Source organism: Chenopodium album, chromosome 27 (assembly GCF_948465745.1).
Source record: "Chenopodium album chromosome 27, dcCheAlbu1.1, whole genome shotgun sequence".
Classification (NCBI taxonomy): domain Eukaryota; kingdom Viridiplantae; phylum Streptophyta; class Magnoliopsida; order Caryophyllales; family Amaranthaceae; genus Chenopodium; species Chenopodium album.
The window spans coordinates 9,708,217-9,725,364 of NC_137860.1; the positions used below are offsets into that span (position 1 = coordinate 9,708,217).

Here is a 17,148-nt window from a genome sequence, read left to right on the forward strand (position 1 = left end):
GAAGCGGACGACCATGTCTCTTCCCTCTCCCTTTTGCCCGAAACAGATTGGAAGATCGATCCGTCCAACCGGATGAATGATATTCCCCCCAAATCGTACCAAGGGGTGAGTGATATCCTGGAGAGCATCTTCTGGGAAACTTAAATTCCTTAAGGCAGACAGGCTGATGATATCGGCCGAACTTCCCGTATCAATCAATATCCGTCCCACCTTCAAATTTGCTATCTTCATGACAAAAACCATGGGATCATTGTGCAAAGCCCTGACCTCTCCACGGTCAGCCTCACTTATGATCACTTTAGAAAATGGCTCGGCCTTAACGGCGTCCGTTTGCATCACATTTGACAGATTTCGAGCGTCCTGCTTGATTCCTTTCATGGTAGGGCCGCCTGAAGCAAAGCCTCCTGATATCACGGCCACAAAACCTGAATCAGTGCTATTCCCATCATCTTCCTTGTCATTTTTCTTATCACTTTGTTGCTTTTTCTCGGACGTGTTGTCTGTCCGTTTGAAGGTGAATTTGGACTTGGTCACATAGGGTTTCAGCAGACCCTTGTCGGCCAACTTATCCAATAGCCTCTTCAGATTGATACACTCGTTCGTGTCATGACCTACATCCTTGTGGTAATGACAATACTTGTTCTTGTTTCTGTACTGGGCCGAGCCTCTCAAGGGCTGAGGCTTCTCAAACTCAAACTTATCTTTTATCTCCATAAAAATGGAGTAGCCATCCTTGTTGAACTCATACTGAGGCTCGTACGTCTTGCTTTTCTTTGACTTGGGTTGCTTGTCATCAGCCACCCAGATTTCTTTTCTTTTGTTTCCTTCTCTCTTTCGGCCGGCCGAGTCTTGCTGAGAAGATTGCTTCTTCTCAGCCCCCTTGGCCAGCTGTTCTGATTTGGTGAGCGAACAAAAGTCCGCGGCCTCAATATAGGCTTCGGCTTCCCGCAATACGCCTGCGTATGACCGAATCTTTTTCCTTACCAGATCGAACTTAAAACCATTATGCCTTATTCCCCGGAGAAATTCTTAGTATGCCATTTCATCCGGAAGATTATGAATTTGGGCTTTGTCTTGGTTAAATCTTTGGACGTACGAGCGTAGTCCTTCATTCTTTCCTTGGACAATTGTCGCCAAGTTGAGACTTGTCTTTCTTGGTGGGATGTTGTATGAGAAGTTTCCCACAAACAACAAACTGAGGGTAGTAAAACAATTTATGCATCCGGCTGGAAGGCTGTTAAACCAATCCTAGGCCACCCCTTTGAGAGTGGCCGGGAAGCATCTGCACCATCTAGCATCATCTACACTTTGCAAGTACATCAAGTTCCTGTACGAGGTAATATGCTCCTCTGGGTTGCCCGTACCATCATAGGCACCCACTAGTACACTCTTCACCTTTTCTGGTTGAGGGGATGCCAGTATGTCTTGCGAAAACGGAGGCGGCTTGTCTCCCAAATTCAACAAACGCATTTGCCAATCAATGGGCTAAGGCTGAGCGGACGTTCCAGCCAGGTAGGGAGCCTGGCCGAACATCTGGCCATACGGTCCATATTGCCCAAAGACTTGGGGAGTTGGCTGTATCAACCCATTGAGTACTTGAGGGGGCTGATATTGTGATGGCTGAACTGAAACGGGGGTAATAGTATGAGCAGCTTGACTTCTGCTGGAAACGGCCGTGTTGGTGTATTGAGAGAAAGATTGGTTGGAGACTTCATCCGGCATGGTTGGGGTAGAGGCCGTGTTAGAGTATGCGGCCCTCTCCCTATGCTTGTGCCGAATGTAATCCCTTGCGTCCTTGAAACGCTGTGACGGCTTAGTCTCAACTCTTTTCGGGTGTCTGCCCCTCCCCCCAGCCGACTGTGTTTTCGTCAACAGACTAGAAGTTGGTCAGTGGGACTCGGGGAGACCTTCCGTGCGGACGACGGAATGGGGTGTTACCAGCATCAGTAGCATTTTGTTGTTGGCTTTCTTGGAAGTACCTCCTCCCCCCTTTTGCTGGGTAGCGGCCAACTCTTTGCGGAGCTTAGTCAGCTCGGCCATTAGGGTAGCTGGGGTAACAGGAGGTTGTTCGGCCTCTTCAAATGAGGCAGTCAAAGGATTGCTTGAATGTATGGTAGTACGTATGTCTTCGACATATCCGTCCTCACCTGGACGAGGACCAGTATTAGGTGTCTGACCATCTATTGCCATAACGGACGAGTATCCCCACAGACGGCGCCAAATGTTTCGGGGTTTTTTGTGATCTCCTCGGATACTGGTCACGCGCTGCTGACAATGAGAATCAGACACCTGCAAAACAACGAATATTCCGGTGATCGGAATATTCGCCTCCGACGATCAAGTTAGTGATCGGAAACCGGAAAAGCTAGAGAGAGAAAGTAGAGAGAAGTTGGAGCTTTTTGTGCTCTATATTTATGTTATGTCCCAATCCACCCCTCCCATCATAAATGATTGGGGTATTTATAGGGGTGGGAACATGTGCCCCTCTAGGGTTTATACCCTAGAATTTCGTGACGTGATTGGCTGCGCAATCAGAGGTCGCCACGTGTCATGGGGGGCGCCGTTTTAACGCTTTCAAGGGTTTCTCGGGATTTGGGTCTGATGTAATCAGGGCCTTTTTCTCTTTCTGATGTTGTATTTGGGTATCTAAAGATAGCTGACATATGTCATCCTGTCAAGTGGACACGTGTCACATTCTCATAGGGCCACGTGTCGCCTTCTTATTGGGCCACGTGTCACTATGAGATTGGGACACATACCTGGGGTATTTTTACCCTAAACACTATTTGTGAGAATTTATAAAAAAAAAAATGTTACCATTGAGAATGTGCAATTATATATTGCTACCATTGAGAATTTCCCTTTTTTTTCATTTAGTTGAGTCACTCATGCCTCAACTTAGTTGAGGATGAGCATTTCTCATAGGCATAGGTGTCTAATTGGTGTCATTTTTTCTACTAGTCATTTGTGCACCCATTTTAAAAGTTGATGCTATTATAGCTACCAGTCAAAGGTGGTGTTATTCACTACACTCACACTATAGTAATATAGTTGGTGTTGTTGAGAACAATTTTTTGCCAAAATATAATGTAACCAATATTTTTTTAATAAACAAACTTAGTAGATAATTAAATCGTTTCTCTTTAAGGTTTCTTCCTTGGAACAGTTTTATAACCTCTATCGCTAGTGGTTTTTTTTTTTAAGTGAAAGTTTTATTCAATCTTCTCTCCTTCATTCATCTCTTTTCTTCTTGGTCTCAAGTGTGAATCTTTTTAAGGGGTTTAATAGTGTTTTTACTAGTGGTAAATCCCAAATACTTTTTATTGTTTTCGATCATTAGATCCCATCTTTGGAGATGGTGTTTTTTCAATTGTGTTTAGGGTCTGTTCACATTTACAGAACTGAGCTGAACTGAACAGAACTTATTAGAGCTGAATTGAAATTGAACTAAACTGATTGGAGTTGAATTGAACTAAATTGAATAGAGCTGACATGAATATTTTATGAGAGAAGGAAATTAAATTAGGAGTTGAACTGAACTGAACTGATTGGAGCTGAGCTGAACTGAACTGATTGGAGCTAAATTGAACTGAACTGAAATTAAGCTGAACTGAACATGCCCTTAATTTCTTTGTTTGTTTGTTTGTCCGACAACGATCTAAACTAGAGATTTTATAATCATTGTAAGAATTAAAACGGCCGCATAAGTATATTCACCTAAATAACTATGCTTCACTAGATTTCAAGCTGAATCATTGCAAACTCACGTATTGTATTGCTTTAGATGATTTTTTTTTTATTAAGATGAATGTTTGTCAAATCTTCGATGTAGTTAATTCTAAGGTGTTATGTGCTCCCTCTGTGTTATAGTTTGATCAAACACGCATGCCGAGACACGACTTTGACCATTAGCTTATCTAAATATATGTTAATAAAATTATAGAAAAATTGATATTATAAAAGTGTACATTATAATGAATCCAACAATGTAACATACAATAACATTTGTTTTTTTTTATTTATTAGTAAATTAATCAAGTCAAAACCATTATGTGAATAGTGAAAAAAGTCAAAATGTAACACTTATTAAAACACAGAGGGAGTACTTGTGTTGGTTTTTTTTAAAAAAAAATATTAGGAATTGTTTATAAATGTCATTTGACTATCTTTCACATGAAATCATTTTCTTATTGTCTTCCCTACCTTTTAAAAAGCATGAGAAAACATTTATGAAAAGTGTGAAGACAATTTTATCTTTAAAAATGTTTGATTACCTATATGCCCCTATTAATATGATGTTAATTGCCTCTAAGCTTTTTTCTGGTGTGATTTAATGATTTAACTCTTATTAATAGTGTTTGGTCAATTATACCCTCTAAAATATTTATTTACCATAAACGTTTATTGTCTTTTTAAAAACTTTAAAGAATAGTGTATGGACCTTTAATTTACGCCCTTCAAAATATTTGTTTATACATTTTTCCTCATTATGTTACCAAGAACTTAAACACTTCCGAAATAGCGAATTATGACGCGTGCGTTAACCAACCTAGTAAAAATAAAAATAAAAAATAAACATGATAAAGGTGATAATAGTACTACCCTTTGGATTGGCTGGATAGTTCTTAGGTTTTTGCATTTTGAATTGGAGATTTGCGTTCTAGAAGAGATTTGAAGTGTTGTATACCAGTGAAAAATGAAATGGATCATATGAAGTACATTGTATACTACGAGTATGTATCTATAGTATGACATCTACTTCCTCCGTTTCTATTTAGTTGACGCGTTTGATTTACGCACAGATATTAAGGAGAGGAGAGAGAGTGAGAGAGAATGAAAAAGTAAGTGGAGTAGCTTGTAAATGCAAGGTAAAAGTTTTACCCCAAAAGGAAACGTGTCAACTTCCTAAAAAGAAATGCGTGTCAACTAAAAAGAAACGGAGGTAGTATCTCTTTAAATTAGAATAACAAACACATACTGTACCAATAGATCATAAAGTATTATGTTAAGGTTCCATGGGTCCATGCTCTTTCAATGAAGAAATTTTATAACCATGATTATTTTCTTCTTCCAAATTGTTGGGCTATCATTTTTAATTCTGTCTGGAGGGAACTCATATCATACAAGCCCATCTAACAAACTACAGTATTTTCGTAAAAAGTTGCTACAAAATTGCCAAGTACAAGCTACAATGTAAACATTTACATCCGTAATATAGCCCAAAGGAATGATCAAGGCTGTATTACGAAAATGACAACCAATATTCGGACAGCTCAATGAAGCACATAAAGTTGCAGAGCCAAGATCACAAAATTTTCTTCTAGTAAGCTCAAGAGCTTGAAATTTTCTCCACGTTAACTACAGAACCATCTGCTGTCAAAAAAAAAACTACACAATCATCCATGTCAAATGGCGATAGCCAGCCCACTTAGCAGCAACACGAATTCCAATGGCTAATGCGACACCCAACAAAGGAAATGGAACTTTTCCCCTGGAGGAAGTAACTTCAGCTACTTCATTTCCTTCTGCAAGGTTTTTAGAATGGTGATGAATAGCCAATGCTGTAAAGGATATTATCGCTAAAACTCTAACCCATGGCTCACCAACAGAGGCCAATACAGTTGCTACAGGTAATGCAGAAGAAACATTATCCCTGTTTTTAAATAATCGGGAGAAGCTGAAGAGACCAGCAAGCATCAACCAGAAGACTGGTTCAATGATGAAACCTCTCACTGCTCCATAACCAATAATCCCAGCTGCAGTAAGAAGGTAGGGTTGGCACTTTACTGAGTTTGGAGAAGCTACTTCTCCAATTGCAAGTACAATAGAAGCAAGCATAATGATAGAGGTTAATTCTGGTATTGGAGCAGATGTCACTATGCTGGAGTAAAAGGAACGTACTGCATGAACTGCAGTCTCAAATAAGAGAATTGTGTAGGAGATTGGGTCACCTATGAAATGGAATATGAGAGCCAAGACAAGTTTTGATAGGTATCCAATTAAATGGAAAATATTCGCTACGAGCTTTTTCCAATTGGAAAGTTCCCACAAGACTGATCTCCAAGCATAGATGAGAAATGCTAGCGCTGCATGTATCATAAGCAAAGTCAGAAAAAGCAAGGTCAATTAGTTGCACTAACATGGAAAGATCCCTCAGTAGTTTAGTAAATAGAATGTATTTCCTCATAATAAAACTCAATAAGGCCAGTACAGAAGAGGCAGGCTTCAAGGGCAAGAAACAGTTCGTTCTAATAGTATGCATACTTGCAAGTTACTGCGTACAACATATCATCAACCAGTTAAATGCTGGGCATGGACACAAGTTGAGCAGCACCATAGAGTTCAATACAGCAAAACTGATTCAGGTATGGGACAATAAAGGTCTTTCTATTATCTTTTATGCCCATAGTAGCAGCCATGATACCCTCACTCACGTCTTTCAATCTTAATCCCCTGGAAAACTGGCTATACAATTAATCCAAAAAAAGGATTTTTTCACATTTGCTACCACCTAAAACGCCCAGCTTGAGATTTGCTACCGTTTTAAAAAATTTTTTTACTTTGCCACCACCTAAATTAGAGTTTGTTAGATATCACTACCACTTAACGGAATCCGTTAGGATTTCCGTTAAGTTTCTTAAAAAAAAAAAAAAAAGAAAAGAAAAAAAACCCAGCCACCCCACTGCCACCGACCCCCATCCCCTTAACTGCCAGTCTGCCACCCTCCCCCCTGCCGGCGGGCCGGCGCCAAAATACTCGGCCGGCGGCGACCTCACCCCCTCCCTTTACCCCACCCACTAAGCCAACCCCCCTCCCTATCCCTCACCCACGCCACCACCCACGAAGCCAACCCCATCACCCACGAAGCCGTCCCCCACCGAAATCCGCCCCCTCCCCTTTACCCCACCGGAATCGAACCCTAAACCCGAAGCCACCCCTAACCCTAAACCTTAAGCCACCCAAATGAATTGAGGGTTTTGTGAATTAAGGGTTTGTGAATTTGGTGGTTTAGGGTTTGTGAATTGGGGGTTTGCGAATTTGGTGGCTGTGGTTGTGTTGCAAAATGGTGCGAATTGAGGAGGCCAGGACTGCGAAATTGGTGGCGGAGCTGGTGTTGGGGTGGGTGCGAATTGGTGGTTGCTGGAGGTAACGGGGAGAGGGCTGAATTTGGTGGTGGTTGGCTTCGGAGGGTGGGGGAAAGGGAGTGGGGGTGGGCTTCGTGGTGGGGGAAAGGGAGGGGGGGTTAGCTTCGTGGGTGGGGGAAAGGGAGGGGGTGGGGTCGCCGGCGTCGACCGTTGTTTTGGGCAGCGGCTGCAGGCGGAGGGGGAGGGGGAGGGGTGGCAGTTGAAGGGAGGGGGTGGTAGTTGGGTGGCTGGACGGGGCTGACGGAAATGGTGACGGTGTAAGGCATGGGGTAGTGATATCTAACAAATTCTAATTTAGGTGGTAGCAAAGTAAAAAAAAATTTTAAAACGGTAGCAAATCTGAAGCTAGGCATTTTAGGTGGTAGCAAATGTGAAAAAATCCCCAAAAAAATTATCTACAAAATCAAGACGGCAACATCAGACGCATATAGGTGACCAGAAAATGCAGCACCTACAAAATTAGAGCCTTAGAGGTTCAAATAAAGTACAAATAGTTATTCCTCTTCATCAGAATGAAGTACTCATTCTAGAAGATCTCATGCTTCTAAATTTATCATGTACAATCCAAATACTTTGAGGCTCACAGTACTCTTCAATATCAATATTCCTTAGTGCATTACAAATCAAACACCCACAATCTACTTTAGGCATCTTTGTATGTCCCATGTAACACACACACACACACTCAGCTCTAAGAAAATCTGATTTGAATAACCTAGCTAGTGTTTGTAAACAGCACCAAAAAGTTAAGAATTTAAAGTCATTGCAAGACTGTAACTTAACTCTCTTGTATAGAATCTGTTAGTAAGGGTTGAAAGGTACATAAAAGTGATTTGTCCTTGAACAAAGGAAAAGCAATCAGTAGAAAGTTAAAATCAACAGGAGAGATGATAGAAAAATTACTTATTCAGGGTCCTCACCACCCCCCCTCCCCCCCAAAAATAATAGAAAAAAATGAGGGGTCATGATATCGTGATGAAAAACAACCCCAACATTCCCTCCAACCTCTATTATTTTCATTTTCTTGGCCTACTATAATTTGTTTAGAAGAGGCAGGCAAGGAGGTGAGGAGCACATAAAGAAAGGCTAAACAGGGACGACTCCTTAACTTTGAAGCTTACAAGCAAACTTCTCTTAAACACCTCCAACCATTTTTTTATTTTATTTAGGAGGAGACAGGAGGGAAGAGGGTTGTTTTGGAAGGCAGTTTGGTTACAAACTTAAATCAAGTCCCAAATATCCTAATTCTATTTCAATACACAAGAGAATTGAAAGAAGACTTCAAAACAACAGAGAGGGAAAGAGGTCAGGAGGGGGGGGGGGTGTTCTTCCTTCCTCCACACTCCTTATCGTCTTTTCATTTTTAATGCTGCAATCACCCTAAAGAAGGACTAGCAAGCAACATTCATAGAATGTTATTTTTACAGTATTTCTTTTCATTACCCTTCCCTAAAACACTCCCTAGAGTTAGTAACGACAAACGAACACTAATGAAGCTTTAAGTAGAAACACACACACTTACAACCGGAGAAACAATACCATGAACACCATCAACTGTCATGAAACTCCCCTTGCAAAATTCATATAAACTCATTGCCATTACCATCAATCAAAACCACTTACCAAACTTGTCGTAAGAGTATGCATACAGAAATCCGATATCAAACAGCTATCGATTAACCATTTCATACAATCTCATTGCCATAACCACCAATCAAAATGTCTACCAAACAAGCCATAAGGGTATGCTATGCATACATAAATTGGATATTAGCGAGCTATCTATCTAAAACCAGCACTAACCCATTTTACTGAATTTCTTCATGTTCCATTTTTAACAGCCCTGTTACTAACTAACACATCTTCCACTTAACTTCTATCAATCAATTTCAATTTCAATTTCCCCAAATTTGTAAGCAAACTCAAAATCAAAATATCAACAAACAAGAAATGGAAAGAAAAAAAAAAAAACTCAATTATATTAACCCATTTTACTGAATTTCCTCTTGACCCATTTTTAAATTTAACAGCCCTGTTTCTAACACATTTTCCACTTTAATTTTTATCACTCAATTTCAATTTGAATTTCTCCAAACTCAAAATCAAAATATCAACAAACAAGAAATGAAGATAAATTCCCAATAACATTCATTCTTAAAAGGGAAGACAAAATTTACAAAAACAGATAAAAAAACATGAAATCAAAAGAAAAGGAGGAAAAAAGATACCTACAAACCAAGGCCAACGAAGAGGAGGAGAAGGAACTTCCTTAGTCAAGTACCTAAATCTATCAGGCATAGTGCTTTTTCCCCTCAATTCTTCCAATTCTTCATCCTCAATTTCTTGCTCACTTCTCTTTCTCTCTCCTCCACCATTCTCAGCTCGAACGCAAAATCCCAATTTAGCCCCAGAAATGTGAAGCCCAAATCGTTGGGTGAACGAAGAATCTGGTGTAGAGGAGTTGAATTGAAGGGTTTGATTAGTGTTGCTGCTGCTCCCATGGCGGAAAAATGTGGCACGGGCCGTGAGTTTGGGAGTTGGGTGACGGTAGTTTCGCCAAGAAAGCGGTGAGCAGGTGCTAGAAATTGATATTGACATGGTTGAGAGGCTGATGCTCAAAAATGGTTCACCATATTTGAGTTGTTTTTAGAATGCATAGGTTTATCACCCAGATGAAAACATGACATTTTTATAAATAAAAAAATTATTGATTTTATTTAAAATAATATCATGTGATAAAATAAATTGTTTTGTTATAAAATATGTTAATTATGGATGGTCATTATAACTTATAAGTAGTTGTAACTATCTCTTTTATAACTATCTTAAATATGGTTGTAATAGCATCCTTGTAATCTTCTTTTGTCATTAGTTCACATTAACCCTTTCATGGACTCTTATTTGTCCATATAGGTTACAATGTTCTATCATGTATCTATATAGGTGACTCATGAAATGGATGAACGAAACTATTACATTGATCACTCTGTAAGTATACTAGCCAAGAAAAAAGTCATAGTTATTCATTTTATAACATTAATTAACACGTATCAAATATTGATGCTAGGAATTATATTGTCCGTATGTATGCTAGCAAATGTTTTATATTAACACCCATAGGAATTGTTTTCTGACATGTATCATATGATGCTAGGAATTGGAGTTAAGTGCACACTAGGGTACTCAACTTTAGTAAAAGTTGCAGTTAGAGTACCCTAGTTACAAAAGTTACAAAGAGGGTACTAAAAAGTAACACCGTTAAAGTTCCGTCACTTTTCTTCATTTGGCCCAATATATACAACTCCCAAGTTAAGTCATGAAGGTCGTCAAAAAAAAAAAAAAAAAAAGTTAAGTCATGAAGGATACAGTGATATACTTTGTTGCCGCCTTTTCATTTTTCCTTTCAACGAACTCCCTAATTAATCTTTTTCCTTCAGTCACTTTTCTTCAATCACACATTTACACCATTTTCACCGTTTATTTTTTATTTTTCACTCCATTATCATGATTGAAGAGAATAATCCATGGCTTGGACCACACTTGTCTCCGCCAAATATATGCATAATGTAATTTTCACTTTTTTACTTCTTTTTTGTAATTCGTGTAATTTCATTTGTTTAATACTTGTTGTTGATAAAATATAGTTATAATTATGTTTAATTAGGGTTGTGATTATGTGGCTAGTAATTTTTTATTTTGGGGTTTAGGGTTTTAATCTGTTTTAATTTTCTTCGCATTTCAATTTTTTTGGTACGAGTTTTTGTTTAAAGTATGAATTAACAATTCTAATTGAACAATATAATTCAACAGTATATGTGCTTGAATATTGATAAAATTTCAATTTTTTTAAATTTGAAGTTGATGTTATGAATAAATTTTAATAAATGAAATGATTTTTTTTTTTTCTAATTATCACTCTTATTTGTTTTTTTGTATGTTGTTACAGATTTTTCAATTTAATCCTTGTTTGATAGTGCACCATGGTGGATTTTGGTCAGTTTACACTTGACAGTGGACTAGTGTATAATGGTGGGAAAGTTGATGTATTTGAGGACATCCCTAATGGTGTTTTTGTTTAAAGTATGAAGACCTTTTGATTTAATTTTTTTTTTTTTAAACTTTGGACAAAACTGTTTTTTTTTTCTTCATTTTTGTGTGAAGAATGCTACCTAGAGATGTTGGTGTTGATAAGGATTAATTTTTTTGACGGTTGGGAAGTGATGAAAAGTTGGTTTTGCAACTATGGCAGCTAATTTGATTTTTTTTTTTTTTAGATTTAGTTAACAACATACTTAACAGAATGTGTTTAGAGTATCCTAACTGCAACTTTTGCAACTAGGGTACCTAAACTGCAACAATCATGAAAGTTTAGTACTCATATATGACTGCACTTAACTCCTAGGAATTGTTTTATATCATGATGTCATTGTCTTTGATAAAGTTTATGATTATTAGCTCTATACTTCTTATATGTCAGTAGTATATAGTGTTTACTCTTGTTATACCGCATAGAAATTGACAACTATTTTCATGACTTTGGGTGTTTTAAGCATTTAATTTTCGTATCATGATTACTTTTCTAATAATTCGGATCATATTATTTTAGTTTGATAACTATTTTGCTTAGACTACTAAAATGTCTCGTAAATATGTTAAGAATTGTATAACTCATGATAGCCCCTTCATATGTGATTAAATCATTAACAGTATTATTATTGTTTTTATATAGTATATTTTTATTGTATGCTATTTAATCTTGTCTTGTTATTTTGTATAGTGAAAATGTCGAACTTGCCAAGCTTGAATTTGTGGCCCTTGATATTACCGGAAAGAATTATTTATCATGGGTGTTAGATGCTGAAATACACCTAGACGCTAAAGGGCTTGGTGAAACAATTAAGGAGGGTAATAAAACAACACCCCAAGATAAGGCAAAGGCCATGATATTCCTTCGCCATCACCTCCATGAAGGACTTAAAAAATGAATATTTAACTGTGAAAGACCCACAAATCCTTTGGAGTAGAGCTCGTTATGAATGGTTGAATTTGTGATTGCAAGATTTTAAATCTGTTAGTGAATATAACTCAGCTATGTTTAAAATAACTTCTCAATTGAAATTATGTGGAGAAAATATTACTGATGCAGAAATGCTTGAAAAGACATACTCCACTTTCCATGCTAATAATATTGTCTTGCAGACACAATATAGAGAAAAAGGTTTATTTATTTTATCATCATTATTTTTATGCTTAATATTGTGACATGTATTTTATTTCGTGAAGAATATGGATATTACTCAAGTTCAGTTTGCTATGAATGGTGAAGAATTATGTCTTGGTGATAGTGCAACTGCTCATACAATACTTAGAAATAAAAAATATTTCTCTAAATTGATGATGAAAAGGATTAATGTGAGTACCATATTGGGTAGTACAAATATCATTGAGGGATCCTGAAGAGCCACTATAAAATTACCTTGGGGAACTGAAATTTAAATAATTGATGCTTTATACTCCCCATTGTCTCAAAGAAATTTATTAAGTTTTAAGGATATTCGCAACAATGGGTATCATATTGAGACAATCATTGAAGAAAATAACGAATTCCTTCAAATCACAAATATAACTCAAGGCCATGTTTTGGAGAAACTCCCTACATTCTCCAGTGGTTTGTACTGTACAAAAAATCAATACTATTGAAACTCATGCTATAGTAACCCAGAAGTTTACTGATAATTTTGTTGTTTGGCATGACCGGTTAGGCCATTTCGGTTCAATAATGATGCAAAAAATAATTACAAATTCATGTGGACATTCTTTGAAGAGCCAACAGATTCTTCATAATGATGTTTGGAAATTTTGCGAAGAACTACCATTTAAATGATGAATTTTGGAAACAACTACCATTTAAATTTTTTTTTTGAAACAACTACCACAAAAACAAAAAAAAGTTGGAGTAGCACTACCTTGAAAACTATTCCGACTAGAATCTCTGGCATTGGGCCCCACGAATTACACTTTCCCTCCTAAAATCCCACCTGAATTGACACATGTACTCTAGATTGGATAATAAAAGATTAATTGCCCCCAAAACCCTCAATTTTAGAAATCCCCAATTTCAATTTATTCTCCAAGAACCCTAATTTGAAGATTCAATTGAGAAATTATGTCAATTAAAATGGGTAATGAGACATACATTACCTTGACTTGAGTTCGCCTACCAATTTACCTTCATCTCTTGCTTGGAATTGAAAGCAATCAAGATATTAGGGTTTTAAATTTTTTAAACAAAGGCAAAAGGGGGCAAACGAAGTTTATCAGTTCAATATAGAGGAGGTAGAAAGAATTTTAGGAGGAAAAGTGTAATTCGTGGGGCCCACTGCTGGAGATTCTCGCCGGAATAATTGTCAAGTTAGTGCTACTCAAACTTTTTTATATTTTTGTGGTAGTTGTTTCAAATTTTTTTTTAAATGGTAGTTGTTTCCAAAAACCGTCATTCAAATGGTAGTTCTTTGCAAAATTACCATAATTTTTCATGTGATGCTTGCTCAGAAGGCAAGTTAATAATTTGCCCATCACGAGCTAAAATTAATTTTGAATCAATTAGTTTTCTGGAACGTATACAAGGAGATATTTATGGGCCCATACATCCCCCATGTGGACCATTTAGATATTTTATGGTTTTAATTGATGCATCAACTAGATGGTCACATGTGTCTTTGTTATCAACTCGTAACCTGGTGTTTGCGAGATTACTAGCCCAATTGATTAAGTTACGGGCACATTTTCCGGATACTCCCATTAAGACTATTCGGCTTGATAATGCTGGTGACTCTACATCTCAAGCTTTCAATGATTATTGCATGTCCATTGGGATAAATGTTGAACATCCTGTAGCTCATGTTCATACCCAAAACGGTCTGGCAGAGTCATTAATTAAACGTATTTAGTTAATTGCTAGACCATTGCTTATGAAATCCAATCTCCCAATTTCTACTTGGGGACATGCTATATAACATGCACCAGCACTAATTCGCATTAGGCTAACTAGTTATCACAAGTTCTCCCCATTACAATTGGTTTATGGTCAGGAACCAAATATTTCCCATCTAAGAATTTTTGGATGTGCGGTTTATGTCCCAATAGCTCCACCACAACGCTCTAAGATGGGTCCTCAAAGGAGGTTGGGAATATATGTTGGGTTTGAATCCCCGTCAATAATTAAATATCTTGAGCCTACGCAACGGGGGATTTATTTACGGCTCGTTTTGCATATTGTCATTTTAACGAGTCATTTTTCCCAACATTAGGGGGAGAAAAGAGAGAGCTGGAAAAGGAAATTAAATGGATTGAATTATCATTATCCTATCTTGATCCTCGAACTAAACAATGTGAACTGGAAGTTCAAAAGATAATTCATTTACGAAGTTTAGCAAATAATCAATTGCCAGACTCATTTGCTGACCTAAAAAGAGTGACCAAGTCACATATTCTAGCTGTAAATGCTCCATTTAAAATAAATGTCCCGGAAGGACAGACTAAATTTGCTAATGAGTCTAAACCACGTCAAAAACGTGGAAGACCAATGGTTCCAAAGATAAGAATCCTTGGAAAAGAAAAGGAGCATTGATTGATGATGGTCAAATTGAAGAAACAATTTCCGAAGGATCTCCAGAAGAGAATTTAGACATGATACAAGAAGAAATTCAGGTACCTGATAATGAAGAAATTTCAACAAATTATATCATGTCTGTAATTACATGGAACCGAAATCTAATTGACGTCGATGATGTTTTTGCATGCAATGTAGCACTAAATGTTATGGATAATAATGAGGATCATGAACCAAAATCCATTGAAGAATGTAGACAAAGAAATGATTTGCCAAAATGAAAAAAAGCAATTGAAGCATAATTAAAATCTCTTGGAAAAAGAGAAGTATTCGAACCTGTAGTTCGTACACTTGAAGGTGCAAAGCCAGTGGGATATAAATGGGTCTTTGTGTGAAAGAGAAATGAAAAGGGTGAAGTTGTAAGATATAAGGCACGATTTGTTGCACAGGGATTCTCACAAAGACCTGGTATTGATTATGAGGAGACATATTCTCCTGTGGTGGATGCAACTACTTTTAGATTTTTAATTAGTCTGGCAATAAGAGAAGGACTTGACTTACGTTTGATGGATGTAGTCACAACTTATTTATATGGCCCACTGGATAATGACATTTACACGAAGCTCCCAGAAGCAGCAGAATCTAGTTCTCGAGAACATTTCTGTATTAAATTGAACAAATCTCTTTATGGATTGAAACAATCTGGGCGTATGTGGTATAACCGTCTAAGTGAGTATTTGTTAAAAGAAGGTTATAAGAATGATCCTATCAGCCCATGTATTTTTATAAAGAAATTTGGATCGAGATTTGTTATAATTGCAGTGTATGTTGATGATTTTAATATCAGTGGAACTCTTGAAGAGATTTCAGTGACTGTCAATTATTTAAAGAAAGAGTTCAAAATGAAAGATCTTGGAAAGACAAAATTCTGCTTGGGGTTACAAATAGAGCACCTAGAGAATGGAATCCTTGTACATCAATCAACATACATAGAAAAAGGTTCTTAAAAGATTTTCTATGGATACAACACATCCATTGAGAAGCCCTATGGTTGTAAGATCACTTGACGTAGAGAAAGATCCATTCCGACCTCGGGAAAATGATGAAAAATTCTTGGTCCTGAAGTACCATATCTTAGTGCAATTGGAGCACTAATGTACCTTGCAAGTCATACACGACCCGACATATCATTTTCAGTTAATTTATTAGCAAGGTTTAGTTCATATCCAACCTAAAGGCATTGGAATGGGATTAACATTTACTTCGTTACCTTCAAGGTACGAAGGATATAGGTTTATTTTTCCCAAAGTTGTCCAAAGAAAATTTGATTTGTTTTGCAGATTCAGGTTATTTATCTTATATAATCCTCATAATGGTCAATCGCAAACTAGATATGTATTCACACATGGTGGTACTGCCATTTCTTGGCGTTCCATGAAACAAACCATTGCAGCTACTTCTTCCAATCATTCTGAGATTTTAGCAATTCACGAGGCTAGCCGTGAATGTGTATGGTTAAGGTCGGTAATTCAACATATAAAATTAGTTTGTGGTTTATCATCTGGGAAAGAGGCACCGACAACTCTATATGAGGATAATGCAGCTTGTATTGCTCAGCTTAAGGAAGGATACATCAAAGGCGACTGAACAAAGCACATCTTACCCAAATTTTTCTTCACTCATGATCTTCAGAAGAATGGAGATATAAAATATGTTAATTATGGATGGTCATTATAGCTTGTAACTATCTCTTTTATGACTATCTTAAGTAGGGTTGTAATAACATCCTTGTAATCCTCCTTTGTCATTAGTTCACATTAACCCTCTCATGAATGGACTCTTCATTGTCCATATAGGCTACAATGTTCTATCATGTATCTATATAGGTGACTCATGTAATGGATGAAGATAGACAACACAATTGCATATCTATATCTCTCTCTTTCTCTCTCTCTCTCTTGTATTCTGCCTTTCCCCTTATTTTATAATGTGTTTTGTATTTTCTAACAATTTTTGGGCTTCAATATAGATTTTTGAAGTGTGGGTAGTTAGGATTTTTTTTTTTTATAATATCTATAATTAAACAATGAAAGGCAAGTGGTTTAATTTGGGTTGGGTAATTTATTACATGTTCATATCGTTCAGTTCATCTTAGGTTAGGTCTTTTTCGGATATATTGGTCGATAATCTTATTTAAATAAATATAATTACTATTGGAAACATTAATTGTCAAATCGGATTCGGTTAGGTTGGATATGAGAACGATGATTTTTAATAGAGTTTATGTCTTGAGTTGGGTGATCAGTTATTGATCAAATTTGTCAAGTCTAGTGAAAGAATGGGGTTGTGCTTAGGGATGGCAATGGGTCGGGTCTGGGTCGGGTCCACTGA

General features: G+C 37.1%; 1 protein-coding gene across 1 annotated transcript; it reads right to left on the minus strand.

Annotated features, from left to right (window-relative positions):
• Positions 1 to 5,215: 5,215 nt before the first annotated feature.
• On the minus strand, positions 5,216 to 9,790 carry LOC145620743 (uncharacterized). The gene is made up of 2 exons (XM_081675451.1): positions 9,374 to 9,790; positions 5,216 to 6,086 (listed from the first exon to the last, which is right to left on the minus strand). Exons 1-2 carry the CDS (start codon positions 9,741 to 9,743, stop codon positions 5,389 to 5,391), a joined length of 1,068 nt encoding a protein of 355 aa, XP_081531577.1. The 5' UTR covers positions 9,744 to 9,790; the 3' UTR covers positions 5,216 to 5,388.
• Positions 9,791 to 17,148: the final 7,358 nt, after the last annotated feature.